Source organism: Perissodus microlepis, chromosome 5 (genome assembly GCF_051167445.1).
Source record: "Perissodus microlepis isolate ML-2025 ecotype Zambia chromosome 5, ASM5116744v1, whole genome shotgun sequence".
NCBI lineage: Eukaryota > Metazoa > Chordata > Actinopteri > Cichliformes > Cichlidae > Perissodus > Perissodus microlepis.
The window spans coordinates 32,952,937-32,979,448 of record NC_140465.1 but is presented as its reverse complement, the minus strand read 5'-3'; the positions used below and the strand labels follow the sequence as shown (position 1 = coordinate 32,979,448).

General features: G+C 41.0%; 1 protein-coding gene across 8 annotated transcripts; it reads left to right on the top strand.

Moving 5' to 3' along the window:
* arhgap40 (Rho GTPase activating protein 40) lies at positions 1-25,004 on the top strand. Of its 8 annotated transcripts, none has more exons than XM_084929462.1 (18): positions 93-184; positions 2,506-2,586; positions 3,292-3,450; positions 4,641-4,941; positions 9,755-9,981; positions 10,889-11,094; positions 11,699-11,777; positions 12,550-12,698; positions 13,716-13,881; positions 14,380-14,471; positions 14,764-14,841; positions 16,108-16,267; positions 17,089-17,171; positions 19,900-20,106; positions 20,867-21,007; positions 21,411-21,562; positions 21,698-21,753; positions 22,239-25,004. In XM_084929462.1, exons 4-18 carry the CDS (start codon positions 4,865-4,867, stop codon positions 22,343-22,345), a joined length of 1,980 nt encoding a protein of 659 aa, XP_084785588.1. In that variant the 5' UTR covers positions 93-184; positions 2,506-2,586; positions 3,292-3,450; positions 4,641-4,864; the 3' UTR covers positions 22,346-25,004. The 8 variants fall into 8 exon arrangements, with proteins under 8 accessions (XP_084785594.1, XP_084785588.1, XP_084785592.1 ...); XM_084929463.1 differs by having other exon boundaries at positions 116-184; positions 2,509-2,586; XM_084929466.1 differs by lacking the exon at positions 4,641-4,941.
* Positions 25,005-26,512: the final 1,508 nt, after the last annotated feature.

Below are 26,512 nucleotides of genomic sequence, written 5' to 3'. Positions count from 1 at the left end.
GAAGGATAACGTGGACTGAAAGCGGAGGAGAGTGTAGCCTCGCTCATCTCATCCCGTCCCATCTGCTTGTTGTCATTATCACTCACAGAAAGACTCGCTGCTGCTGCTGGACTACATGGAAACACATTCTTTCCACGCTCGGTCGAGCCTTCGGACACCGGGGGCGTCGACTGCATTTTCACAGGTAAGGAAACCGGTTTTATTTGTTGGACGCGACGCTTTGTTTCCACTTAGCCACCTACCCCCCTTTTTTCTAGTTTGGCAAGCACGGTGATATTTTTTTTCTGGTTAAAACACAAGTCTTATCCTACACAAAAAGGCTGTCTTTATTGAAAATATTTCTAGAGCTTTGTGCAGTTTTTCTATTGCATTCGCTTATAAAGGTTTCTGGTTGCTAGGGTCTCTGAACCTGTTACTATGGGCGTTTTCCGCCTCACGTGCAGCTGAGAGCCTGAGCCTATACAAAGCGTTGATTCCCCTAATTTTAATCGCTGCATATTATGGTAGCAGTATGTATTTGTTCATGTTTTAAGCCTATACTCTCTTTAGACAGTTTATAAAATCTGATATTGGAATATATTGATATGTGCTGAGGAGGATATTTTAGGCTTCATCTAAAAACTGCAGGTCCTGTGTTCAGTTATAGATAAACTATGTAGACACTTTCCAAATCACCTCAAACACATCCTTGGTGCTTCAGTGGTATTTGTTTATTTATTATGAGCCCGATTAGTAGTCCCATAAACCTGTCCTAGTCTTCCTGGATTTTAGTTAAAACAGCATTACATTACTTTAGGACACAACAAACCACAACAACATGAGCAGTTCCAGCAAAAACAATTTTTTAAAAAGTTACTTGTTTACATTTTAAATATTGATTTCAGTGTTAATTTAATTATTAAGGGTGGATCAGTGTTTTCATGGCTTTACACAGTATTACTTCGGCTGTACTTAATGCAGCTGCATTGTAAATGTTTGTAGTGAGAGGCCATTTAATAACAAGCCTAACGAGTTCTTTTTTGGGGGGCGGGGTACGTAGTCTATCCCCCTTCAAAAAAAGGACATAGTTGGTTAATTACCTGTTGCGTGAATTCCCTTGTTGTAGCAGTTAGCAATTATGTTAAGCATTCCCTATCACAAAATACCTTAAATAAGTAGAATACAGCTCAGTAAAGTGGAACACAATATGTTAAAACAAGTATGTAGAAACTAAATTGAAATCAGTACAGTGAAATATATCAAATTTAACAAACCAAAATAAAACAGGATTAATGCTTTTTGCTGTTGGTTTTCAAGTTAAGAAAAAAATCTCTTTCAATCCATTGCTTTAGACTGGCATGTGTCTACAGTTTTGTGTACTGTAGTGGTAGACCCTTTAATATCCTGGGTTTTATGATTGCTATTCACATGGATAAAAAGATGTGGCCACTGTGAATGTTCTCTGTAAACAGGAACAATTTTTGCTGCACTGGTAAGAGATAATACCTGTAAAAGCTTGGCCAGTCTGTGTTTGCTTCCAGGTCCAAAGGGTAAGGGTAAGAGTCAGTGCAAAATACCTCTGTCTTGTAATCCACTTTAGCTCCATATGGCAGAGGAGAACGTATTCTAGCTTTCATTGCCATTAGCCTAAGCCCTGCTCTGCTCAGCGAACACATCTATGTTCTGGCAGCCTGTCTGTTTTCAATAGAGAGAATATAATGATGTCAAAGACTTGTTAAATATTAAGACTTAATCTGTGACATCTCATCGCTTCAGTCGTTGCCCTTTGCCAGCACCAGAGATGACAGTGTGTGTTTGTGAAAATGCTCAGTGAAAGAAATGCAGTCACTGAAATTGTTTTTCTTTTTTAACCTGGTCAGGAGAGATCTGGTTACATGCTGCAGATCATGTTCCTGATCATTTATTGCGGTTATGATCGTGTAAGTGTAGGATTTCAGGAAAACAATATCATTGTATGCTTTGTTGCCCTTTCACTGCCAATTTATGAAGTAGAACTGAAAGTCAACAATGAAATACCTTGAGCCTGATCTTCTGTGTAGGGTGGTGAAAGAAGGAATCTTTTCTAAGAATGCAAGCTGTTATCATAAGCCTTAAGGTGATTATTATTTCTTATGAACCAACCGGGCTTGTGCGTCTTTCATGCCAAGCATAGTCTCTTGAAGTTGTAAACACAGCAGAACTCGCCATAGTTAGTCCATGTAAGCCCAGCTTGCCTAAAATAAATCTTTCTAAAACCTCAATGAGCCAAATTGGAAATGCTCTACTAATTAACTGAAGCAGAACTGTTTCAGGTAACCTACTTTGAGTTCAATCATGTCATAAGAAGCAAAATAGAACAGCAAAGTAGTGCATGAGCCTCTGTACAGTTTTAGTCGGACTTTTAAGGTTTTTACATTTGGTTCAGTCTCAGAGCTTCACCCAGGGACGCTGAGTGATGCATCGCTATGTTCATATGAGCAGATAATGAAAGCTTTTCCCCAACTCACTTCCCGTCTGTGCTTTCAGAAGGTCAACCACACGGCCCCGATGACTTAGTGTGCCGAGCTAGTGTGGAATTCGATTGCTGCAGCTCAATTCTGCCCGTCTGTATGTATACAGTGAAAAAAGCATGTGCATGACTCATTTTTTTCCCCATCCAAGAAAGTGTTTTGTACATGTTCACTAAATGTTTGCCTCATTGCTTTCTGTGGAATTGTACTGGTTATGGTTGCTCTAATAAAAACATGCTAGCATGGGCTGCATGGTTATTTGATGATGCAGTTCACCACATCGCTTTGTTTCTGTGAGCTTCTGTGTCAGTAAATAAGTGAGCATGCATCTGATACACGGCCAGGTTTTTGACTGTGTGTGAATATGAGCTGTTGCCACTCGCACTGTGTCATCATTTGCTTGGATCTGGAGGTGTGGATGAGTCTGCCTCAGTCTGAGCTGCATGGCTATTTTAGTTTACATTTTTTAGAATCTCTTAGCGAGACAGTTTCCGTTAAGAGAAACTGAGCAGGACTTTGAAACTGATGTATTTTAATGGGAAAATTCTTCTTAAATGGTCCAAATTCTTCCCTTGTATATTAATCGATGAGACCAGTCTGATGAAAATTTGTGTTCAGGATATGAAAACAAAAGAAAACTTTTGTCCAGAAACACAAATCTGTGGAAACTGTGAGGCTTTGTGGCTCTATAACCACATTTTATCCTTATCTGTCATCTTTTATCTTTGAATGTTTTTCTTCCCCACCTGTTTTCTCCTTCACTTCCCTGTCTTACTCCTCCCTTTCCCTCCGCTCCACAAAGGCTCAGTGGTCTGTTTGCCAAGAGTAGAAGAGAGCAGGGCATGAGGCTGAGCTGGCTGTCACATGCCATCTGCGGGGTCACATGAAGACACGCCATCACGTTCTCTACTCTCCTTTTTTCCCTGGCGTATCTCTGAGCCAAGGAGGATTGGCAGATAAGGTGTGAAAGGGGCTTGAGTTCAGAGGAAAGACAGTCAGCAGTCAAAGTCAAAGAAGACAGCCTGATTCTAACTTGCAATTTAGTGTCTACATAATTTTATTATTGCCTTACAATATAAAGCGCCTTGAGATGACTGTTGTTGTGATTTAGTGTTATATTGTTATTGAATTGAATTTAAATAGTTTAGGAAATCAAATACAGAAAGAGGGACCTCAGAGACTTCAGGTTGGCGTATTAAAATAAACAAAGAAAAATAAGGAGTGTGTTAGTGTCAGCACAGAGCGGATGAGAAAGCTAGAATCTGAAGAGGTGTCCCTGCAGCCTTCAATTTGTTTTTGTCTTGTTAAACACAAACTGAGTTTTGAGAGTCACTGGGACCACTGCCAAGCGCTGAGATGCCAGTAACACAGAACGTGTATCAGACCCGCCAGGTAAACTGTCAACAGGAGGACGCCGTGTGTTGAGTGACTGCCGTGACTTGACATGTTTATTGGAGTAGACACGGAAGCTGTTCAGTGGGTGAACATTCTTGTACAGGAACTCGAATAAGATTTACAAACATAGAGGTTTTTTTCATCATGTTAGTTATGATACTCTTTTTTTCTTTTTACAAAAATCTAAATGAGCACCTATTTCATTATTTTTACACCACACCTCACTTTTATGTAGGCTAAATGTTGATGGATGGGACAGTGATGTAGTGGTTAGCACTGTCCACTCACAGCATAACAATTGCAAGTCCAAAGACTTGCATGTTAGTTAGACATGCAGGAAGTTAGTTTTCTGGAAGATTCTTCTATGTTTAACATAACTGAAGCATATAGGAGTCTCACGTTATGTCATAGCCGTCTCTACATTTCTCAGAAGACACCATTAAATGACGAGCATCTGTGTCTCTAATTGTTTTTCGTGCTCAGGGCTAAAGGTCAAGTTAAAGAAACAGTTTTGCAGATTCCTATGCTTGGGTTTAAGTAAATCAGTAAGTGAATATTATAAAGGATGTTTCACATTTTTCTTTGTTCCAGTAAATGATGTATCTCCAGCACAAGTTAATCCAAAACTTAATTCCAGCCATAGGGCCATTAAGACAAACATGTTACTTTCTGTGCTCCATCCATTTGTTCAGCCCACCAGCTCGAGCGCCGTCCCTAAAAACCATTCATATGGTATCTCTCCTCTGTCTGTCCCAGCCCCGTCAGCTATTCAACCAGTCAGCTTCTAGCCTTGCCGAGCCCCCCATGGCGACCTCCTTTCCTGCCTCAGGATGCGAAGTAGTGACGTTCCTGCCAGCACAGTCAGACTGTCCTTGTTCTAATGTGTTTGTGCATTGAGGAGATTACAAGGAAACAGCTTGCCAGGGGCAGGCAGCTGCTGTTTCCTACAGCTTGCAGCAGTTTCGGGGGACAACAGCAGGATGCCATGGGGGAGAAGCGGCTCGGCGGCGGCACTGCTGCTGTTCTCTGGCAGGGTTATTGGACGATACAAGGCCAGGTAGGATTAGGCTGTCGGGGTCCGCTGAGGCTTGCGGCTCAACTCTAAGCCAGCTGAAATGTGGTGTCACTTTTGTTTGTGTGTCTTTGATTGAAAATTTTGTTTTGCTTTTCTGTATTTTTCCCTTTTTGAAGAAGTTAAAACATATAACTTTATTGATGGATTCATATTTATTATTTGGACAAATAATAAATAAAATTTTGTTTCTTTATGCTCTTCTCTGTGCACCTTGGTGGTAGGTGAATCTCTATTGTGGTGCGCTTTTTTGTAAGATTTCGGTGCTTTATAGATCTGCTACATGCGTTTGTGATTTTCCATGTCACAGATCTTACATGCTGGGATGACTTAGGAAAAAAAGCATTTGCTCAAGGCTGTGTGAGCTAATTGTTGCATTCTCTGTACTCTAAGAGGCTTTCAGTAGAATTCAGCTATAAGGAAGAAACACTGTGTTACTACACAGACCTCTTTTTCAGTGGATTGCAGTATTCCTTCACCAGAGTTGTTGTTGGGGTTACTTTGTGTTTCCCACCGTGCTGAGCATGAAGGTAGACAACAGGGTCACGTTTTGTCCATTCTTCTCTCAGAGTGGATGGCTTCCTGTTGATACTCTGTCTTAATAGGAGGTCTATTCAACAAAGAACAATTACAGCTGCATGACATTTTCAGTATTCCTTTTTTAGCATTAGTATGAAGCATGTTCTTTGTTTTGTGGCCAAGCTACGTGGCTTGCTGGCAAGCTGAGGAGTATTATTACCTGATTTAAAATTAAACAATGATTCTTTTCCTCCTGGTTCTTGAGTCAGCGTGGGAGAAAAATTCAAAGCTAGCTTTATTCCTCTTTATAATCCCTCATCTGAGGGGAGTTAGAGGTATTTTTAGCTTGAGTCCTGCAGTATTTTCAGTTTGTATGAGTCTTTGCACAAATTCAGAACACAGCAGGCATGGCAACTTTAATGTATGAGGATATTTCTTCAAGCTTTTATTAAAACAAACAAATATATAATCTATCAGTAGACAATATAAAATGTTTTAGGCCCCTTCCCCGTCATTTACCAGGTGTTTGTGTATTTATGTCCCCAGCTGATATGTAGGACATCAGCATGACAATAGAGTATTGAGAGAGCGAGGATGAGTCACTGATTGAGTGAGGCCTTTGGGGGTTACATACTCACAGGCAATGTTGACAGACCTGTTGCACTTGAGAAACTTGAGAAACTTTCACTTTATGTTCCTCGTACTCTGTTGTGCGCACATACAGCACACACATCATATCCTCTGGTCACGTTACAGTCATTCTTTTTCTCATGTTTACTCATGCCCAAGTATGCAGTTGAACGAATGCGTCTTTCTTCTACATATAAGGTATGATTTGATGCAACCTACTGCATCATTTACTGTCTGACCGCACGTTTGTGCAATTTGTCAGCACTTTACAGCTGGGGGTTGTTTTTTTTTTTTAAAAAAAGGGGAAAAACTCATCATTAGAAACATTTGATTTAATTATTTCTGGTCACATACATTAATATGAAGAGGGGATTAAAGTGCTTCATCTGGCCATCTAAGAATCCTTGATTAATGAGCTTAACAAATGTTGTCAGGCTTATGCTCAAAGGTCAGTAAAGTGTCTGAAGTGCTATAAACATGTGATACAACATAAAACAAGTAAGCTTTTGCTCAAGGGTTCATTGTTTCTGTCCACTTAGACTACTACTGTCCTAAAACAATGACTGTTTTGTGTTTCAGGGTAAGCATTTTAAGCCAGGTTTTGAAATGTGACAGGTCATAGATGTCAGTTTGAACCAGCAGGGAAGAAGATGGCAGTCAGGCGTATAAGAGTAACATGGGAGGGGACAGGTATGAGTGATGTCTAGATGGTCACGGAAGTCGTCACTCCCTCTTGCATTCCTGCAAGAGGGAGTGAAACATGCCACACAGCCTTGAGCCACACTAAAGACACTTCCTGTCACCTTACAAGAAACTAGAGCTGCGGACAGATTTGCTTCGCTCTCACACAGTGTTCATCAACCGGGACTGGATAAAGCTAGATTTTGTGCAAGACTCTAATTCCTGGATTTCTTTAGCAGTGTGGATATGGGAGGTAGAGCGGAGGTAGTGGTGAACAGGCTCATGTCCAGCATGCCCAGTACGCATTTTTCACGCTCCACACCGAGCCGCTTAAGGCTCCGTCCACAGACTCAATGGAAGGGCAAGCGCGTGAAGATATCCTTTCACAAGATGAAAGCCAGGTAGGTGTGTGAGAGTTAGAGACGGAGCTGGCTCACAAGAGCTTTGGTGAAGGTTTGGAGTGCTTTCTGTTCTTGAAGAGAAGTGGTGCAAATGACAGGTTCTGCGGTAAAAAGAACAAAAAGTTCTGTGAGGTTACGGTAGATTTACTTTTTGTTGAGAAGTCTGTACTTACAGAAGAGTTTTAAAAGGGTGACTCTCTTTAGATTTTTATCCCAACATTTATCACATGTGCTAACTGTGTCACAGCTTACAGACAGTCATTTGTGAAATATAAATGAGTTTCACCTGGGTCACATATGAACTGCCAGGTTTGTATGTGATGGTTTTCATAGCTGCATGTGAGTAATATAATGAAGCAGCTTTTGTGTGAACAATAGCCTTTATGACATCACTGATTATTTATTTCATGGATGTATCATTATTCGCTTTATGGTCAAACCATCATTCATACTCCTATTGGCTGGAGAGTTTTGATCAGCTTCTATAAAGTATCTTTAATTATCAATTTATTCATTTAAATTTGAGTGGAGCTGGTAGAGGTAGGTGTTACCAAGATGGTGTGTATTATCTAACTCTCGAACAACTGAAAATTAGTCATCAGAGGAGACGGGAATATGTAACTGTCAAAGTTAACACATATGCCAGACATCTGCTTCTCAAGCACTTGCAAACTGCATAAAACAGTTGGTCTCTGGCATGCCTTGTGGTATTTTCCATTGTTTTCTGATCGTTATCAGCAGACAAACGCATTATTGAAGGCTTGTTGCCAGGATCACTACAACTATAAAACTGTTGGGTTAGGGGCGATCGTTGCTCAAGAGTTAGTAGTTCGTCTTGTTATCGGAAGGTTGCCGGTTTGAGCCCCGGCTCCGACAGTCTCGGTCGTTGTCCTTGGGCAACACACTTCACCCGTTGCCTACTGGTGGTGGTCAGAGGGCCCGGTGGCACCAGTGTCCGGCAGCCTCGCCTCTGTCAGTGCGCCCCAGGGCAGCTGTGGCTACAATGTAGCTGCCATCACCAGTATGTGAATGTGTGTGTGAATGGGTGGATGACTGAATGTGTAAAGCGCTTTGGGGTCCATAGGGACTAAGAAAAGGGCTATACAAATACAGGCCATTTTACCATTTACTATCAATCTGTGAAGGTGGATTTATGCATCATTTTTCACAATTAATTTAATGTCTGTTGTAAATAATTCATGATCTGGATTCTTCACGGTTGTGATATATTTTGGGAAGAAACATTGTTGGGAAATGTTCCTAAAATTGCTGAAATATTTGAGATTTTCCATTGAAATTCATTGGATTAGGGTAGGTACTGTCAGCTAGTCTGTATCCTAGTGTACTGTATGTGTGTTGGAATGTAGCCTCACTAGTTTCGAGATCAGAAAACAAATGGCAAGAGGCCATTTGGTTCACAAATCTCTGTGGAGCTGTTACTTAATACAATTTGACAATTACAAAAAATCATTTTTATTTTAATTCAGTAGAACCACTTCTATTGTTAATAATAATCTGTTTTAATAATCTGGTAACTGATGTATTCATGTTTAATGGTGATGGATCTTGGAGTACAAAGTGCAATATCAGTGAAGAACAAACTTATATAAACATTTGTGTCTCTGTTTCTCCGTGCTGTTACTTTGCAAGAAAAGAACCGATCATTGAAAATCTGTTGAAACTCACACCTCTGCCACCACCACCCGTGCCCCGCCTCCTCTGAAACTGGTTAGGAACACTACAGCACAATATGGAACAAAACTAACCAGATCTTGCTTTTGTTGACTGGTGGCTGATGTGGGCATCTGTGAGGAACATTTCGATAAGCTCACCAGAATTACAGCTGAAAGTATGACGAGTATTTTCTGATAAATATCACTTAATGATAAGCCACCAGGCATTCCACAGAAATTCCCCAGCATGCTTTGGTATGAGTTTTAACATTTGGTGACTTGGAGAATGTGACCAGGCTGCACACCAATGGAGTGAATCATTGATGTTCAGTCAGGCTACTTCCTGTGTCTGAGATCGCTGGGTCACATTTAATACTGGAGGGTGCAAGTGCATCTGCCAGCGGAGTGTGTCCTATTTATGGCACAGAGCAGAAACCCTTGTTTTTCAGTTCTGTGCAGGAAATACAGGCTGCTTTTCACGTGTACAGAAAGGAGACTCCAATCAGATTTATTCATTATAGAGCTGCATATTTTGTCTTCCATTGTTAGTATGTGACATTCACAGAAGGGCGTAACCCTGAGGAAAACAGATTTCACATTGTTACAGTGACATCTAGTGGATTTGTGGGGTACTTTGCCTCCGGGCCACATTTCACAAGAACAATAGAGACCCCCCTTTGTGTCCATTTGCGCCGTCTCTCTCCACACTCCTGCCCTCCCTCCATCCCACTCCTTTTGTCTCTCCATCTCTCTGGGCTCTTCCGGAGGATTCACCCTCCCTGCACCACCCCAGTCTTTGCCATTCATCCTGCGTTTGTATGTGCCTTTGTGTTTCTATCCATTTGTTTGCATGCATGCGTGTGATTTCTTTACGTGTGTGTATGTCTGCACCAGAGATCCCAGCCCCACCGAGATGAGCGTGGAGCCTTGGGCCAGCCCGCAGGACCAGGCAGCCGCTGAACTCTCTCACAGCGAACACACGGACACGCCGCCCTCTCAGGATCAGGAGCAGCGCCCTGATAAACTCTGCCTGGACTCGTTCTGGAGTGAGGTTGAGAATATCCAACAGGGGAGTGGCTACGCAGACGACTGCAGCAGGAGAGATTCGAAACACTCCGAAGGTAAATACTGCAGATCCTGCACTGATTGAGGAGTAATGTAAAGAAAGAGCTGAAAAAGACACTCTCTTTAGTTTATGTGATAGCATTATAAACATTTAGTGCTTAAAGCAGCTGCTAGTGAAGAGTCTCCATGAAATGATGCATTAGCCATGGCAACATATCAGGTTTCTCTCATGCAGCAAAGTAGCGCTCGTCACCATGACAACACCATCAAACAGTCTGTGGCAGAGACTGTTTTATATGCAGGAGCCAAATAGCCATTCATGAATACTGACTTCTAATAGGAGTGCTTTTTTGTTATGCCCATTCAGATGATCTGATTGTGTTAATTCAGTGGATCCTTTTCATGTCACGTTGTAACAGGGGTGCTCTTTTAATTTTGCTACTAATGAATAGTGAGTGAGTGTGTGTTCAGTTTTATGTTTCTTATGGCTGAACATTCACTAACTGCTGTATTAAGTGTTGAAGAGCAATTGTTTTAAACTTCACACTCAGCCTAAGTTATCATTTTAAAGCCTTTGGACCACCTACAGTTGTTTATACTTCAAGTTTAGTTATTATAGATCACTTAGACTGCAGCCAACTGAGTGAACTGTTGGCCTTGTAATATGTTCCCTATTTAGAATTATGGATATAAAGAGAAGTTTCATTAAAGTTTTTTTTTAATCTATTGGATTGGTTTCCTGGTACCCAATTTACATGTTACTTTACATTTTTAAGCAAATATTACCAAATAGCGTTCTAGTAAAGCTACATAGTTAGTTGTAGTAATTTAGTATTATTTGAAATACACAAAACTGCTTCAGAGTTAATAGGGTTGAGTCATTCTGCATGTTTAAATGCATTTTATCCACATCATGTCATTGTTGGTGTTTTTACATCCCACTGTTATATTTATGTGTTTCAGAAGGAGAGCAGGAGGAGCAGTGGTTGGCCGATGCTGGCTTGTCAACCCTCATCAGTGAGGACACTGAGACAGTAGACAAAACTGCCCTGCTGTCCACTCTGACCAAGACGCAGGCTGAAGCCGTTAAGCGTCGAGTAGAGACCTACACGCTCCGCAAACGGAACAAACCGCCACCGCGTGACGTTCGCGACATATTCAGCTCACAGGTCAGGATGCTCAAATACTGAATCCTTGACTGTATCTGAAGAAGGAAATTTTGCGGTAATGATTGTTTTACATCGTAGAATATCGGCCACTAATTAAAGGAAAGCAGGTAATTTGCATGCAGCTTTTCTTGATACACGCACATCAACTGGTTTCCCGGGTTTCCGGTTTCAGCACTGCTGCAGAAACTGTGTGAAGGTTAACGCAAGTGCAGAATATCTGTTTCTCATGTGTTAGATTATACAGTAAAATGTAAGAGACTCAGTTCCCAGGTAACTGTCGTGACACATTCAGGGTCTTCTATTGTTCCAGCGTATTATGCTGTCTTGTTTGATGGAAGAACTGATCTGTCACAATGAAGGCAAATCACATGTAAAGGCCATGCTTTGTCCTCAGAGACAGCCTTAGAGGGGAACAGAGACACTGTTCTTCTGATCCTTATCAGTGCTGTATCAAAGGAAACACCCTGCACAGACCATGTCCCTTCACTTAGTGGACACAGTTAAACACACACTTCATTCCCAGGGGTAGAGAACACACATAAAACTGATATTTATTAGTGTGACTTATTTTGGAAACTAACATGTCCGTGATCTTCCTCTACAGACCCTCGTGTCCGAGTCTCAGCATAGTGAAGACCCAGCCCAAAACAGCATGGCATCGGTAGCCAAGTCACCTTTATCAGGTAAGAGCTGCTCACCTTACTTAAAAAAATTACTAAAGGGAATAACAAAGTGGTGGAGGCACTCTTTAGTCTATTCTAAAACGCTGGCTGAAGTCATTCCAGTAAAATAATTTAATCAAACCTTTCTTTGAGTACCTGACTCAAACCAACCCTTTGTTTGGATTTCCCATCACCATTGTGTCATTTTGATAATGACTCACATGTTTAACTGCAGTAGATGATGAAATCAGGTGAGCTTCGGATTTCTGGGGGCCTGATGAAGGTAGCTCAGGCCACGGCTGCGTCATCTGTTTTCTCATTGGTTCATATTAATCCCTGGATAACCACTGGCCTCTGCTTAATGCTGCCTGTGTGTATTTTTTTTGCCAACTTGACAATCCTGTTTCTCATTTTCATTTTTTCAAAAGTATTGAACACATGCAGACATCTGATAGCGAGGAACAGTCATGATTAGCACAATAGCATACTTGTCTTACAGATGAACTTTTGGCACAGTTAAAGGTGTTGTGACGTCAGTATTCTTGTTTTTATGTGCTTATGCAATGATTTGTTTCTCTGATTTAGCAGATAAGACACAAAGTCTGTTCACAGAACATTTCCTCATATCAGGGCTTCCTGTACATTTTTGTCCTTATCTTTCTTTTCTTCATATTATACATTCACATTTTCTTTTGGAGGTTTGTTTTGTGTTAGTTTTGTGACATTTCTACAGTAGTCTTGCCTGATTGAACTAATAGGCCGGTGTTTGTTTATGGAAATGTTTTCTGCTCAGCTGTGACCCCAGAGCATCAGCGAGGTACTCCCAAAGATGAATACTTCATCACTGATGTGGCTTATTGTGAACAGGCCGTCATCCTCATCAAACAAGCCAAACTGCCACAGAATAACAGCCAGCGCAGGAAGGAGGACGGCACCCTGCCCGTAAGCACCCAAACAGTTTTCACCTCTCACACTCATTTTCTAGGACAGCTGCAGCTTTCAGAAGACTTCTGGGGTTTAAATATGTTGCTTTCTGCTTTATAAATGTTCTGGTGATAAAATATATCTACTTGTACATTTATTTCTTTTGTTAAGAAAAACTATTGGCAGAAAAAATTTCAAAAGAATAAGAGAGTGCTAGTAACAGCGTGATTTGTGGGCAGTTTAATTCAATTTAAGCTTAGCTGTAAAAGAACTTACTGTCACTGCGCTGATGAGCGGCTTGTTTCACTCAAACCTTCATGAAGATAAATGACAAGAACAGATTTTTTCTAAATGTTACAGCATGTTTTGCAGAAAGCTTTTAAGTCTTACAACATCTTGAGACCTCAAATATTCAACAGCATCACCAACCGGCAGGCTGTTATCAGAAAAAAAACAGTAATTACAGCTATATAAGAAAAAAATCAAGGGGTGAGGGCCACACTAACAGAAACCAGTGTACGTTTCAGTCACTGATTGGATTAAGACTTTCATGTAAAACCACATGCGCACAAACACACACACACACATGTTATTATAAGCCATTTGCAACAATCAGCGCTCTGCTGTTGCTTAGATAACAGGGTTAAGGAGATAAGGAATGATGGAATTAGCCAGAAACAAAAGGAGAGTTGTTGTGTCACAGAGTCCAGCAGCTTTATTTTTCTATTTCAGGCTGAATAAGTTTGCTCTGAAAAAGGGCAGAATTAGTGGTTTTAATTAGTGAGGTTACATGTACTAACACACTACATAGAGATAAACGTATGTAAAGTACATTATAATTACTATTATTTACAGAAATTAATTTGCATGTCATGCTTGTTCTTTTTATTTTTTCACTTTCCTTTTCTTTCATTCTTTTTTTCCCCCTCTTTGTACATTTTCTGTATTCTCTCCCTCTTCACCTCCACTTTCTAACTTTCAACTGCACTCTGGCCCCCTTCTGCTTTTCCTCTCCTTCCACTATCGCCTCCCCAGCGGGTCATCTGCCCCAAGTGCCGTCTAGGAGTGACTCGTATTCAAGATCTCTCCCACGCTGACATGAAGAAGGTGCGTCAGTTGGCTCTCATCGACATGACGGCGCTGTGCGACCTCCTAGAGCTGGAGGTCAAAAGGCACAAAACTGGCAAGAGGAAAAACCCAGGTGTGATTTCATTCACCATCAGGTCATTACAGGAAAAGCACACATAGAAATGTTTGAGGCATACTGTGACGGTAGTAGCTTTAAAAATAAACACACTGGAGAGAAATTAAGGATTTTAACTGTATGTTGTGTGTTTAGATTTTGCCATCTATATAAACCTGACAGCTTTTTCACTTCCGCCAACTATTCCTGTTGTTTAACCGATAGTTAACTAGTTTAACAGTGGTCGTGTCCGGTGTACTGACGAGTTGAGTATATTCAAAATCTTTTTTACATGCGTATTCTCCACACAGAATAGCACGAAAAACTAGACTAAATTGTGGTTACATATTCTTTAGAAACAATCAGTCATAAATAACCTTCAAAAATGTGGGTTAGCGACAGTATAGCAAAAGCAGTGACCCGTCTCACACAAAACATTGAGACTTTGCCCCATATTCTGTTCAGGCCAGATGTTTATATGAGGGCAGACATGACTGACTCTTTGGTCTTTCACAGAGAGCCCGCTCTTTGGAGTCCCACTGGCCACGCTGCTGGAGAACGATCAGAAACTGAAGCCCAGCACTTCGATTCCTCTCTTGCTGCAGGAAGTAAGAACTCTGAAAAATATCTGTGTCATGTGTCCTAAACAACATACATACTGTTTGTGCATATTGTGTTCTATATATGATGTTTATGATTCAAATCTGTTGATCACACAAACTTCACAAACATCTTCGAATCAAAATCAGAAAACAGGCCCCGTGTCCTCTGCATCTGAAACACTTTGACCACACCCTGTTTGTAGCAGCAGTTACTGAGTATAACCAGCAGAGGTGATCGAGAGATTCTTATCTAACGATCCTCAACTCTGCTGACGTCTTTCTCTCTCTCTCTCTGCAGTTGTTGTCATTTCTGGAGAAAAAGGGAATCGATTCGGAGGGGATCCTGCGTGTCCCAGGATCTCAGTCCAGAATCAAGGTACAAGAGCAGGGTCTACACACCTCATTACTGTAATAAATAACTGGATGTTTAAAGCAAAAAAATACATTTCAAACCAGCCAAAATATTGACACTGTAAAATGTCAGAAATTCCAGATCAATGGAGAGGAAAATCAAATGGCTTCTGCCGACTTTAACTACAGCTGACATTTAGAAAAACAAGGTCCAATGAGACAAAATCGATACTGCTTTTGCAGCTGCTGGTGTAAAGCAGCGCTCACGATAAAGTATTTAATTACACACTCAGGTGACGGTGAATCAATTAAATATAAGCAGCCACTAGAGGGTGCCAGTTAGCTCTAAAGAAGGAAAAACAGCTAGAACAGATTCTGGGGTTGATAACAGCGATTACACAGAGAGATGTAACTGGATTGGTATTTGTTGAGTTTATTGTTTTGACAGCAAATCAAACAGTTAAAATGTATTAATGCATTTAATGCTTACACAGCGTGACCCACCGGCATCCACTGGCATTTGGTGTTTTGATTTCTGCTAAGGAAGACTGAAATACTAACACATGAGTCCAAAATGTACAAAGACCATCTGACTAAGATGAAGAGAGGAATATATACTTGATGACTGGAAACAAGGCACAGGTGGGAATGATTAAACAGGTGAAACTAATGAGGGCGAGGCAGACAGTCATAAAGGAGGAACAGGAACAAAAACAGAAATGAGAAACCTTCAGAGTAGAACAGGAATTAACCAAAAAGAGTAACTTACAGTGAAACATGAAGACAGAGACGGGGAACACAGATTAAGATGAACAAAATTAGAACAAACATTATTCTATGAAAGTTTAACAAAATTAATTTGATTGAAACTATAAATAGATTTTAGTTTAAGTCTAGTCATCCAGTTGGTCCTGTTACATATTTTCTGCATGACTTTTCAAACACAATTAGAGCTAATAATAGAAAAATGTTTGCAGCCTTACACAAGGCACAAATAAAGACTGTTGTCAGTTAAATGTGCACATATACAGATGCACTTGTGATGAAGTGTGTGAAAGTACATGAAACACCTTTGACACCTTTGTCCTGAGGTCCATCATCATGAATACATAATTTATTACTATAAAGGTTTTAAATGCATACAGGTCGATGTGCTTTCAAATTGTCAATGCTGAGTTATGCTGAAAATTTTAAACGATGACTGATCCTCGACATTATCTGTGCCGGGTCGATAGTTTGAATCAACATTTATGTCACGTAGCTCTTAAACCGCCATCTTTTGTGTCTGCAGCTGCTGCAGCAGAACTTGGAGGCCAACTTCTACTCACGGCATGTCAGATGGGATGAAGTGAGTCCGAACGACGCCGCTGCACTGCTCAAGAAGTTCATCCGGGAGCTGCCCGCTCCTCTGCTCACCGCGGAGTACCTCAACAACTTTAGCGCCGTCAGGGGTCAGTCAAGACTAAGTGACAGCTCTTCCTGGATAAAACATCTTTTGTATTTGTGTTATATTTGTGGCACCGTGTTGTAGCACACTGTTGTATAATTAAGTAATTTGGATTGGACGAGAACTGTGTCTGATGTTTGTATTAATCCTTAAAGGTTTTCATTTTTAGGACAGGGCTTTATATTTACAGTGCAGCCATACAGTCAATCAGCATTTCACCGCTAAAGTACCCGAGTATAACTTTGGATCATTCATTCATTGTTGCCAGGTTGTATCAAATTACTGTACAGAGCATCAGCTCTTCTTCCCCTCCTCTTCGCACTAATCTGCTGCCCACTTTCGCAGACAGCTCAGCAGGATTCACATCATAATTATCTAAGTCTCTTCACCTCGACAGCAGCGCCGTGTGACACTTATCTATCCTACTCTGGCTGAAAAATTAAAATTAAGATGAACAAGTTGATACCATTTTAAGAAGTATCCCTGCACTGCCACAAATACATGTGCAGTGACACAGCTGTACTGTAGATCAGTGCATTTACATTAGTTTCACTTTAATAAAAATACAGATTGATATTAATAGATTCTAGCTGGTGTGTAGCTTGCGAGGAGGATCACTGCGATGATGAATGATGTGCGACCGCAGAGACATAAGCTAACAAACCTAATGGCCACCTGTCACACTGTCATTAATCCTTAGACATACCATTATTCTTTGTCAAACAGAGGAAATGAATTATGTGTGTGTGTGTGTGTGTGTGTGTGTGTGTGTGTGTGTGTGTCCGTGCCTGTGTGTGTGTCTTACCTACTTGTTTCTTCTTTTAGAAATCACAGAGCTGAAACAGAAACTCCACATGCTGAACCTGCTCATCCTGCTGCTGCCCGAGCCCAACAGAAACACACTAAAGGTAAAGACAAGACAACACAGACACAAACAGTGAGTCGTGCTCTCAGACGCAGTAAAGCCTTTTTGTTCTGGCAGCAATCCGTGCAGCTCCTTATTGTGGGCTTGTTCGATAATGGAATATGACTTTTCTTTTCACATACCACCTTTGTGCTTTTTATTTACTATATTTACTCACTTTAACTTGTTATGATTTCGTTTAGCAGCACAGCTAAAACAGATCATTTTGATACATGTTAAGTCAAAGTCAAACTTTGTCTTTACTCAAAAACGAGAAAAGTTCTTTTGACGGCATAAATATTAATAACTGTATATTGTTTTGTGCTAAAGGACTCACATACTTTTAATGCTTTAGTCACATTTTTTAATACTTGCAGCAACATTTCCAAAAAAGTTGTAATGCTGCATAACATGTAAATAAAATAACAGCAACAATGATTTAATCATTTCGTACTATATTTTAAACAGAAAATGTTCTCAAAGAAAATTTCATCAAAGCATTTAGAGATTCAGTGGCTTGCTTTAAGGAAAATAAAATGCTGTAATCTTCATGCAGTGCTGCATTAAAACCAGACACAAGTCTGTCCTGAAAGTCGGTGCGTGGGCTCAGGAATACTTAGTAAGTGAACGCTGTCTGATAACTTGATATCCAACAAGTCCAGTTAAACCTCTGGATCAGAGCTCATGTAAGATGTGCTTTGGAAGAACATCAGGAAGAACACTAGCTTATTATTAGCACTCAGTTCAAAGGCCAGAATGTGTGAAAGCTTCACATCTGCCTCATTAATGCTGAACAGCAGTGTTAAAGTGTACTTTATTGATCCCCGTGGGGAAATTCCTCTCTGCATTTAACCCATTCACTCAGTGAAGCAGTGGGCAGCCACTGGGCGCCCGGGGAGCAGTGTGTAGGGACGGTACCTTGCTCAGGGGTACCTCAGGGTAGCTGTTCAGGGGAATGAACCCCCGACCTTCCGATCATGGGGCCACCACTCTACCTACTGAGCTATCCCTTGGTCAAGTTACTCGAAAAAAGCAATCTTCCCCAAAAAAGTAATCCCGTTACTTTACTGATTACTTATTTTCAAAAGTACTTAGTTACTTTAAAAAAAAATTACAATCTGAATAGGTAATAAAGCAATAGATCTTTCAGCCCAATTCTATTTTTTCTGCACAATCCATCATATAAAATGTAATCAAATGAAAAAGTCTCTTTTTGAAACTAGTTTTATTAGTTTTAATCTTTTAAATTTATGCATGAAGCAAACATTAAATTATATGCAACATTCTCTGACTGGAAGAAATTTGTTTAACATTTACATTAACTATTCCAGCATATAAAATAAAATCGTTTTTTGTGTTTACACTCACTCTTTCAAATAAATGCACGTAAAACACAGCAGAAAAGAAATAAAATCAAAGACTCAGCGGTCCTGTTGCTCTATTTTCACCTGTATAGCAGGAGTGGGGCAGGCGGAGGTTTGCCCTGGTGCAGGTGTGTCGTAGCGGTCGGTGGAAGGATCTGGGAGTTTCACATTCCCATGGCAGCGTACTGTCGGTGCTTGCGCGGAAGTTTAGGGGTTTTTTTTTCGCTGTAAAAAGAAGTTTTCGTCCCACGCAGTGAGCAGCGGAGGCTAATGTTTTTGTCACGTTTTACGGAATCAAACTCAAAGTAAGGTCAGTACTTCCACGCTTTAAACGCTGCACGTCATACTCTCTGCCGCATTCGTTATAATATCCGTTGTTGATCTGCACACAGCTGTTGCTACAAACGTTGCACTCGCTTACGTCATTGTCATGAGACACTCGCAAAAAACTCCCGTTTTTAGTAACGCAGTAACGCAGCGTGCTTACGGGAAAGTAACAGTAATCTAATTACCTTTTTTGCAATAGTAATCCCTTCCTTTACTCGTTAATTGATAAAAGTAATCGGATTACAGTAACGCGTTACTTGTAACCCGTTACTGCCCATCTCTACTGAACAGTAAATACATTTAAGGATTCTCTCTTTCTCGGGAAAAGCCTTATTTTATTTTATTTTATCAAGATGATCCTAAACCAACTTCTGCATTGTATTAATCTTTTAATGTTAATCAAGTTTCAGGTGTTATATTGTTCCTTTCACTTAAAAGGTCAGAATACGCATGCACATGAAGAAAATCTCCAAGTTTCAGAGCCAAGTTCAAAGTGTAAAACACTACATGAATGTTACAGAATTTGTTAATGACCCCACGTGTTAAAACTGCACTTGTGAACAACAGGCTCTGCCACGTTTGATGTCACACTCTACAGACTCTACTTAGATTTTCCACAAATGTATCCAGGATGACACTTGACCAAAAGCACTGTTTCATAACACATTACTGTATTGCTCTGCTCCTATTCCACATTTTAAACACTCTGCTCTGTTATATAACCGTTTGCATTAACCATGACTCATTTTCACTAAACACAAGTATGCAGTCATCTCCATTTATAGCGACCAGGAGCTTAAAAGCCACCTGAACTAATTACTTTGACTCCAGCGTCACAGCTGAAACTTTCTGTGCATTAGCATACTTCTCAGCAGAGGTGTTGCAGATGATTCATTCACTGTAATCATTCACTTCATCGTATTTTGTCCTGCATCTAAGTGCTCTCTTTTCTTTTTGAAAGACATTTAGCAATAGATCAGTGCATTAAAGCTCCAAGCTTTAACAAAAGGAAACCTGTATCTGCATCCGTGTTTGCTTTAGGCTCTGCTGGAGTTCCTCAGTAAGGTGGTCTCCAAGGAAAAGAAGAACAGGATGAACTTGTGGGCCGTCGCAACCATCATGGCTCCCAACCTGTTCCTGCATAAGGCCGTCCCAAGCAGACTAACTGAGGGTGGAGAGAAAGGACAGGCGGAGAAGGCGGCGGATGTTATGAGGCTCCTCATCCGCTACCAGGACCTGCTCTGGACGGTAGGACAGAGATCTGAACCTGCAGCTCCTGAGCCACATGCAACTCCTTTTGTCGATCTCCATAAACATTTACATTTTTGATTTATTGTTGTTGCACGTGATTCTTTACATTCTCAAAATGTAGTAATATGCAGCCTATACACCAATAAGCTAATAGTATAGTAATAAACTAGTATTCTGCAAACTAAAATGTGCATCAAAGCTTATGTTACTGCTGGCCTACTGGCCTGCTTGGTCTGCTGCTGGACTGGAGTCCAAATCAACCAAAAATCTGATTTTGCAGCTGGTACACTTCTAAAGTGTTGTATTCATTATCATTGTGGGCTAATTTTAATTTAAATCATTGCACAAACACAGGCAGGACTCAGAGCCGACGTAACTTTCTAGCTGGTCAGTTTTAAGCAGTAGCTATTTTTCCTCAACTTCTAAAGAAAATTATTGTGTTTTGTATTTTCACCCCCTGCAGAGTAGTCATGTGGTAAAATAGTTTAATTATTTGCACCTTTTGGGCTCATTTGTACCTAATAGACGTGTTACGTCCCTTTATAAGTCCCAAATGTGTTTTGAAGCTCCACGCAGATATTTTTGTAGGGATAGGTTGCCAACTCCTGCTGTATTTACTTCACAAGTTTAATTGGTTTGACAAGGTCACTATAGAAATGTGTTTTTGTTTTTTTTCCTGCCAAACAGTGTGTGAACATTTCTTGGCATGAGAAATGTACTCGTCACAAACATTGTGTCATGTTGCTCCTCTCTCCAGATCCCTAATTTCCTCATGAGCCAGGTGCGTAGGCTGAACGAGAACAGTAACCGGCGTTACCAGTTATACGATCGTCGCTTCAAGAACCTGCTGAGAAAGATTCACACGGACAGCAGGGAAAAACCGGAGAAAAACTCAGAGGTGAGCTGGTGTCACAGCGCTGTACTGCTTGTTTCACTAGAGACGCTGCATGCCAGGCCCAAAGGACCATTTTATTAGAGTATTAGAAACTTTCAGTTGGTTTTTAAGACAACACAGTAGGTTTCAGCTGGTGGTGGAGCCGGACAGATTTCTGACATAAGCCGGTTTGGGATGAACAAGTGCACCATGTTTGTGGGAACTTCTACAGTGAACTGTTTTAGCAGTTCCCTAAATTCCCTTTGTATAAAGAAATGCATAAGTGTTTAGCTACTGAGAAATCAATTTCAAATACAATAACTGTGAGATTTTATACTATATAAGTATCGATGTGTTTGATATTCAAAGTTATTCCAGATGATGACGAAACAGGAAGAATAAATTGTGCTCTTTTTGTGTCCTGCAGCCACATCGTACAGTGAAAATCCAGGTTGGAGAACTGGAAAGCAGCACGATGGATTATCAGCTTAACTTAAATTCAAGAGCCTCCGACCTTCTCGCCCAGTTTTACCGCCAGTTCCTCAGAAGCCCTGAAAATGGAAAGGGCAAAATGCGGAGGTATGATATCACAATATAAAAAAATGTTTTTAATGCATCCAGCTGTGTTGCACGAATCTGTCTGCTCATACATGTGATTAGTTAAAAACAAAAACAGACCCTGATGCATGGTGTCGTGTGCGTGTCTCTCAACAGGAACGGCTCTGTGGCATATTCGGACTGCGCCCTGTACGAAGTGGGCGGGAATATCGGTGAGTGAAAGTGTTCTCCGACCGGTGCAGCACTGACATTTGCGTGTCTTTCTGCTCACTGAGCCCACGAGTGTAGCAAGGTCTTACGTAATGAAGTGTACAAGCGCCAAAGAGACACGAGCAGTGCATCTGCAGTTATCAGAGCAGACAAATGCTTATTACACACATGTCTGCGCGCTCACATGAGAGCTGACACAGTACAACCGAAACTTTTTGTAATCTGAACTACTCTTGTGGTCGAAAAACTCTAATCTTTATGCTTTAATACAAGTACAAGGATTAGAATTGATTAATAGTCAGCACATTCATAATCAGCTGACAGAAAAATGGGTAGAAACCATAGAAAAGTTCATATTCTTTTATTGTTAAAGGAAAAACAAAATCATTATGAACGTTTTTGTAATGATCCTTGCCATAATTGTTTGATCCATAAATTAATTAATTGATATGTCTTGAAGTTCACTTTTTGTGTGTTATTTCTGCAGGTGAGCACTGCCTAGATCCAGACACACACCTTCTAGATTTGTACAACAGCAATCCTGGAGGAGAGTGGATCATCAAAAGGAGACCCAGCGGCAGCAGGGGGCTGTGATGGATGGACTGAACGAAAACTCAGTTTCAGACTAAACATAAAGGCATCAAGGTCTATGGAAAAATCAAATCCACACAGCCATCACTTCTTCATATCCTGTTCATCCCGTGAGCAACAAGCGAGAGGGAGACAGATGGAGGAAGCGGGAACGGATAGATGGAGAATCTGCCTGGAGCAGTGCCTAAAAACTGTCTGCGATCGCATGAACACACACTACCCTCTGTCTTTCTCTTCCTGCCTCTCTCCATCTTCTTCTTTTCCCTTCACTACATCATTTCTCTCCTGCGTTGCTACGCTGAGAGCCTAAAGCTGCCGACGCGACTCATCACTTCCAACAGAGAACCTGCTGCACAGAAAAGAGGAGAGCGACCGGCTGGACAGTTTGCTTCGCCATCTTTTCTCTCAAGCAATCGTATCCAACCATGAGCGAGCAGATGGGGATGCAGAGCACCTCTGGCTATAGAGAGCTCACCCCCTCTGTCAGGCCAGCATCTGCTCCACAAAAGTGTTTTTCTATCATGACTTACCAGGGCTTTGTAAAAAGCTCAAACATGATACAAGAGTTTTATGTGCATATTTGAAGAAAATTTATTGTCTAATGCTAAAAGTTAGCAGAATACAAGATTTCATTTGTAAATATTTGCCCGCCTGCATCTCCAGTGATTAAGCTATTATTACATCATCAGTCTCCAGTGTTACCACTGCTCAGTCACTTATACAGCCAGTTCATACAGATAACCCTGGATATTCAACTTTCAGTCTTATTATGAAATTCTGGATTTCTCAACTTTTGTCAGAAAAAAATAGTTGACCATGAAGTAATACATGAGGTGCTCCATGCCTTGATTTCTTTGTTCACCCACCAGTGTTACTTTACCATAAATCAGGAGAAACACAGCTTTTAAAAGCTGATTTCTTTATTCTTCTATCCTGACTTAAGCAGCAAGTTTTCCTATTTACACATGCTCTTTACATCTAGAGCTACTCGTAACCTCGTGTAAACAAATTTGAACATAAAACCCTTGGATCATTTTTTTGAAACAAAAATAATGAGAAAACAGCAGCATGAAAGAAGACACTGGGCACTTAAGCTGCTGGAGCAGAAGCTAACCTGGAAACAGACAGTTGATCCAGATCGATCCAGATTGATTCTGCAGCTTTGATGACTTAAGTAAACAAAGACTGGGGTTTGTCGGTGTCAACTCCCTTCTTCACCTGTGCCATTCAATGAGGAACTGATATCCCTTTATCTGTGAAACCCTGCAATCTCCTGGGCATTAAAATTAAAAAAATCCTCGGACTTCCTGAGCTGCACAGAGCAGCGCTCAAAGAGACTCTCTTGGACACCACGAGATTTGGTGTTGTGACCTCAAGGACAGTGACTGTACCTCTAAAGGGAGTTGTAAAGGACACACAGTGAAGCTGGTCTTCTCGTCTTTTTTTTTTTTTTAAAAAACACACGAATGAAGGCGAAAACGAGCAAAGTGACTCATGGGGTGTACCGGGATTATTATTATTATTATTATTATTATTATTGTTATTATTTATATGAATGTAATACCGTTGTTGCTTCTTATTCAGTGAGTATTGTGTAGGATAGCGAGACTCAGTGTAACAGTATGATGTGTTAAGCTGCCCATACTCGGTGTGGGAGTTTGCAGTGTTTGTGTTCATAATTGTTCGTATGCTGGCATTTTTTTTAATGGATCTCTTTACATCTGTTAGTAGAAGTTGTATAAATATGGCTCATTCATACACACTTTAAGGATAACTCTCTGCAGTAGGACTGTTCGTTGTGAGGCTACTCAAAGCTTTTTCCGAACGCAGTCGAGCAGCAGATGAATGTATTTAATATTTTGTACCGATCGCCAGATGTGAATCGTTTGCTCCTCACAGATGGAGCCATGTTGGTGCGCCGCGGCCATTTTGTGGGAAGCGTTTCACACACTCCACTCGATAGACAGGGTAATGAAAGCCGGCCCGCACCCGACATCTATCAACACCCTCCCCTCCATCTCTGTCACTTCCCTGTAATGGACCATAATGGCAGCGCAGCATCAGAAATGCACACGGAGGAATCGCATTTCTTTGATAAAGCAGAACGTAATAAATGGGCGTTATAAATTCTGTTGCCCTGGACCTGATGACAGCAGTGTGTGAGTGAGTGTGTGTGTATGCACGTGTGTGATCAGCTTCATTACACAAGTCCAATTGGCCCGTCCCAGGGTCCCGGGCACAGTTCAGTGCCTCGGCACAAAGCGAGCTGATGAAACTGCCTTCTGCTGACAATCAGGAGAACTAGGTCACCTCTGAAGCAGCATCCCGGAGGGCGAGCACCCTGAGGAGCAGAGCACGTGGACACGCATTGTCTAAACACACACGCTGAACAACAGCGTAAACAGGGGCACAGGTTCACACTGCAGCAGCTTTCTATGATCTATGTTTGTGTGTGTGTGTGTGTGTGTGTGTGTGTGTGAGAGAGAGAGAGAGGACGTTTCCTCTCTGAAACAGTGTTATCTGTGTGATTACCCAGGGACTCTCACACAACTACATGAAGGACATTTACAGTTTTTAATATATCTGTGAAAATATTTCTTTTCTGTAGAAAGAAAAACTTTTGAAAAATGTTCCCTTTTTTTGTCAATAAATGTGAATCTCATGTTGTGTGAAGCATGATTTATTTCTTCAATATGAGTTAATGGCTGTTGGAAAGATTGCATCAACAAACGCATCATTCATCAGTACTACAGTTACAACTGCCACCTCTCATCCATTCCCTGTGTGCTTATGCACCAGCAGAAAACAGAAACCATAGACACGTGTGTGAAAACAGAGAAAATCTGGTGGTGAAGCATTAGTTTAATCTGCTGCAATAATCAATAGAGAGATTAACCTGGTAATGTGGGTGCGCGAAGAGGCCAGAGCTGCTCTGTTCCTTGATTAATCATCACCAGCTTGCCTAGAAAAACCATTTACAACTAAGTGCCTCATCAACTTCGATTATTCAAGGTCTCAGCGTGTCCAAAAGGGCGCTTGGAAGACAAAAAGAGCAAAACTGATGTATCATATACTGTTCGATCATTCATTCTTTCAGTTTTGGCTTGCAGAAAATTTGATTTTAGAGATGCATTTGATATTTTTGGAGATAAATATTAAGCTTACGCAACAGCAGATGGAGTTCGTTGTCTTATTATTGTATAAGTTTGTAATGCCAATGTAAATGTGTAGAATATATCTTGACAATTGTGATTTTTAAAACAAAATCTAAAAGAAAATGACAAATATTTCACACATAATCCCAGATTCCCCTTCAGACCCTACTTTTCTGAGAATGTGCTGTGTGTTTGGTTCCTTTTCAAGCCCCATTCACTCATTTCTGACAACAAGAAGAAAAAAAAATCAGACACAGCAGCCAGCCTGCCAGACGTAGGCCCCTTTGGCCTGCTCCAGATCTAAATTACTGTAATCAGCGGATGAATAGCAATCAGCAGCCTTGTATGAGCTGCTGGCAGAACGCCTGACCCCCGGCTCTCTGCACCAATCAGACCGCCGCATCCCATTCACATCTAATCGTGACGTGCGCTCAGAGCTCGCCACTTCCCGCGCAGTTGATGGAGGAAGCACTCTTCTCCTCCTTTTTATCTTTTTGTGTCAGGTTGACCGGATTGAAGAGGGGATGACAGTTTTAAATGAAGCTCCTTCCTGTGCTTACGTGGTGGCAGCCACGGTTTCCCTCCTGGCACTGGCTGTAGAGGAGCCACCACCAATGACAGCTGACAATTTGCACAAAAAAGTTAAAGTTTTTTTCAAATTCCTGCTAATGATGAGTTCAAGTGAAGCAGGAAACAGCATTGCTCTAAAATTAACAGGTTTACGGGACTGCAGCTCGTCCTGATTGGAACAGGATGAGCGAGCGGAGAGTTTGAGCCAGAAGAAAACCTCACGGTCCTGATTACAGGTTTAAACCGGCTGAGTTAGAGTCAAGTATTGCTCGCTGTGAGTCAGGGCCTTAAACACCACTGTGTTGCCTTCGGTAATGCGGGGGCTTCATTGAGTTGAGGAGGACGTTTTATGTGACAAATTACACATTTAAAAAACACAGCTGAAAGATTTCTGCAGCTCAAATTAAGGCCTTTTAATCATTTCTATATTTAAACAAACAGCAAA

Coding starts and splice junctions, on each gene's coding strand:
- arhgap40 (XM_084929461.1), top strand. CDS start 7,033: ATGGGAGGTAGAGCGGAGGTAGTGGTGAACAGGCTCATGTCCAGCATG. Junction 9,982..10,888: donor AGATTCGAAACACTCCGAAG/GTAAATACTGCA, acceptor TATGTGTTTCAG/AAGGAGAGCAGGAGGAGCAG. Junction 14,472..14,763: donor TTCCTCTCTTGCTGCAGGAA/GTAAGAACTCTG, acceptor CTCTCTCTGCAG/TTGTTGTCATTTCTGGAGAA.